At 46.1% G+C, this 3,398-nt stretch overlaps 1 protein-coding gene across 1 annotated transcript; it reads left to right on the top strand.

The window, feature by feature from the left end:
* Positions 1-212: 212 nt before the first annotated feature.
* On the top strand, positions 213-3,398 carry LOC308611687 (UDP-N-acetylglucosamine--peptide N-acetylglucosaminyltransferase 110 kDa subunit-like; the record flags this gene model as incomplete). Its single annotated transcript, XM_081260382.1, has 1 exon — positions 213-3,398. The coding sequence occupies exon 1, from the start codon at positions 258-260 to the stop codon at positions 3,396-3,398; it is 3,141 nt and encodes a 1,046-aa protein (XP_081116508.1). The 5' UTR covers positions 213-257.

The following is a 3,398-nucleotide window of genomic DNA, read 5'->3' as shown; positions in this document are numbered from 1 at the left end:
AATGGATAGGTAATTTTTATTCCCTGATTAGCAGAAAAATGGTGGAAGAGGGCAGGGTTAAGAATTAAGATTTCAAGAGCATGAGAGGTAGATGGCCAACCAGAGTTCCTAAGGTTCGGTGCCTGTAACCGTTGCCGCCGCTTAAGCAGCAGTACGGCTGCTGCGCTCGTGTTTGCTACCTCTAGAAACATTCTTGCCAGTAGTGGCGGCAGCGGGACTCAATTACCCCCTTTTTTCACTCTCTCCAGAAGCTCCAGATGGCGTCTTCCGTGGGCAACGTGGCCGACAGCACAGAACCAACGAAATGTATGCTTTCCTTCCAAGGGTTAGCTGAGTTGGCACATCGAGAATATCAGGCAGGAGATTTTGAGACAGCTGAGAGACACTGCATGCAGCTCTGGAGACAAGAGCCAGGCAATACTGGTGTACTTTTATTACTTTCATCTCTACACTTACAGTGTCGAAGGCTGGACAGATCTGCCCACTTTAGTACTCTGGCAATTAAACAGAACCCTCTTCTGGCAGAAGCCTATTCGAATTTGGGGAATGTGTACAAGGAAAGAGGGCAGTTGCAGGAAGCAACTGAGCATTACCGGCATGCATTGCGTCTCAAACCAGATTTCATCGATGGTTATATTAACCTGGCAGCCGCATTGGTAGCAGCAGGCGACATGGAAGGGGCAGTACAAGCTTACGTCTCTGCTCTTCAGTACAATCCTTATTTGTACTGTGTTCGCAGTGACCTGGGGAACCTGCTCAAAGCCCTGGGTGGCTTAGAAGAAGCCAAGGCATGTTATTTGAAAGCAATTGAGACGCAACCGAACTTTGCAGTAGCTTGGAGTAATCTTGGCTGTGTTTTCAATGCACAAGGGGAGATTTGGCTTGCAATTCATCACTTTGAAAAGGCTGTCACCCTTGACCCCAATTTTCTGGATGCTTATATCAATTTAGGAAATGTCTTCAATGAGGCACGGATTTTTGACAGAGCTGTGGCAGCTTACCTTTGTGCCCTAAGCTTGAGTCCAAATCATGCAGTGGTACATGGCAACCTGGCTTGTGTATACTATGAGCAAGGCCTGATGGATCTGGCAATAGACACCTACAGGCGAGCTATTGAATTGCAACCACATTTCCCTGATGCTTACTGCAACCTAGGAAACGCACTCAAAGAGAAGGGCAGTGTTGCTGAAGCAGAAGCTTGTTATCATACAGCTCTCCGGCTGTGTCCCACCCATGCAGACTCTCTGAATAACCTAGCCAATATCAAAGGAGAACAGGGAAACAGTGAAGAGGCAGTTCGCTTGTATCGTAAAGCATTAGAGCTCTGCCCAGACTTTGCTGATGCCCATTCAAATTTAGCAAGTGTATTGAAGCAGCAGGGAAAACTGCACGAAGCTCTGATGCATTATAAGGAGGCTATTCGAATCAGTCCTACCTTTGCTGATGCCTACTGCAATATGGGAAACACCCTACGGGAGATGCAGGATGTTCAGGGAGCCTTGCAGTGTTATACTCGTGCCGTTCAGATCAGCCCTGCATTTGCGGATGCCCACAGCAATCTGGCTTCCATTCACCACGATTCAGGGAATATTCCAGAAGCAATTGCTTCTTATCGCACTGTTCTGAAGCTTCAACCTGACTTTCCTGACGCTTATTGTAATTTGGCTCATTGCCTGCAGGTTGTCTGTGATTGGACAGACTATGATGAGCGAATGAAGAAGTTGGTCAGCATTGTGGCTGACCAGTTGGAGAGGAATAGGTTGCCTTCTGTGCAGCCTCATCATAGTATGCTCTATCCTCTTTCTCATGGCTTCAGGAAGGCTATTGCTGAGAGGCATGGGAACCTCTGCTTGGCTAATATAAGTGTCCTTCATAAACCACCGTATGAACATCCAAAAGACTTGAAGCTCAGTGATGGTCGACTGCGTGTAGGATACGTGAGTTCTGACTTTGGGAATCATCCTACTTCTCATCTTATGCAGTCTATTCCAGGCATGCACAATCCTGATAAATTTGAGATATTCTGTTATGGCCTGAGCCCACATGATGGCACAAACTTCCGAGCGAAGGTGATGGCAGAAGCCAATCATTTCATTGATCTTTCTCAGATTCCATGCAATGGGAAAGCAGCTGATCGCATCCATCAAGATGGTATACACATCCTCGTAAATCTGAATGGTTATACCAGGGGTGCTCGAAATGAACTCTTTGCTCTCAGGCCAGCTCCTATTCAGGCAATGTGGCTGGGGTACCCTGGGACTAGTGGCACGCTTTTCATGGATTATATCATCACTGATCAGGAAACTTCACCTGCTGAAGTTGCTGAGCAGTATTCTGAGAAACTGGCTTATATGCCCCATACTTTCTTTATTGGTGATCATGCTAATATGTTTCCTCACCTGAAGAAAAAAGCCGTCATCGATTTTAAGTCCAATGGGCACATTTATGACAATCGGATTGTGCTGAATGGCATCGACCTCCAAGCATTTCTTGATAGTCTATCAGATGTGCAAATAGTCAAGATGAAATGTCCTGATGGAGAAGACAATGCAGACAGCAGTAATACAACTCTTAATATGCCTGTCATTCCTATGAATACTGTTGCAGAAGCAGTTATTGAAATGATTAACAGAGGACAAATTCAGATTACAATTAATGGATTCAGTATTAGCAATGGACTGGCAACTACCCTGATCAACAATAAGGCTGCCACTGGAGAGGAGGTTCCCCGTACCATTATTGTAACCACACGTTCTCAGTACGGGTTACCAGAAGATGCCATTGTGTACTGTAACTTTAATCAGTTATACAAACTTGACCCATCTACTTTGCAGATGTGGGCAAATATTCTGAAGCGTGTTCCCAATAGTGTACTGTGGCTGTTGCGTTTTCCAGCAGCAGGAGAAGCTAATATTCAACAGTACGCACAAAATATGGGCCTTCCCCCGAACCGTATCATTTTTTCCCCTGTTGCTCCTAAAGAGGAACATGTTCGGAGAGGCCAGCTGGCTGATGTCTGCTTGGACACTCCACTCTGTAATGGACACACCACAGGGATGGACGTCCTTTGGGCAGGGACCCCCATGGTGACTCTGCCAGGAGAGACTCTTGCTTCCCGAGTTGCAGCTTCCCAGCTCACTTGTTTAGGCTGTCTTGAGCTGATTGCTAAAAATAGACAAGAATATGAAGAGATAGCTGTGAAACTGGGAACTGATGTAGAATACCTGAAGAAAATTCGTGGCAAAGTCTGGAAGCAGAGAACATCTAGCCCTCTGTTCAACACCAGACAATACACGATGGAACTAGAGCGGCTCTATCTACAGATGTGGGAGCATTATGCAGCTGGCAACAAACCTGATGACATGATTAAGCCTGTTGAAGTCACCGAGTCGGCCTAA

Source organism: Mesoplodon bidens (genome assembly GCF_964165515.1).
Source record: "Mesoplodon bidens genome assembly, contig: HAP1_SCAFFOLD_806, whole genome shotgun sequence".
Lineage (NCBI taxonomy): Eukaryota > Metazoa > Chordata > Mammalia > Artiodactyla > Ziphiidae > Mesoplodon > Mesoplodon bidens.
Note: the sequence above shows the minus strand (reverse complement) of the source record. Positions and strands in the feature narration are given on the sequence as shown.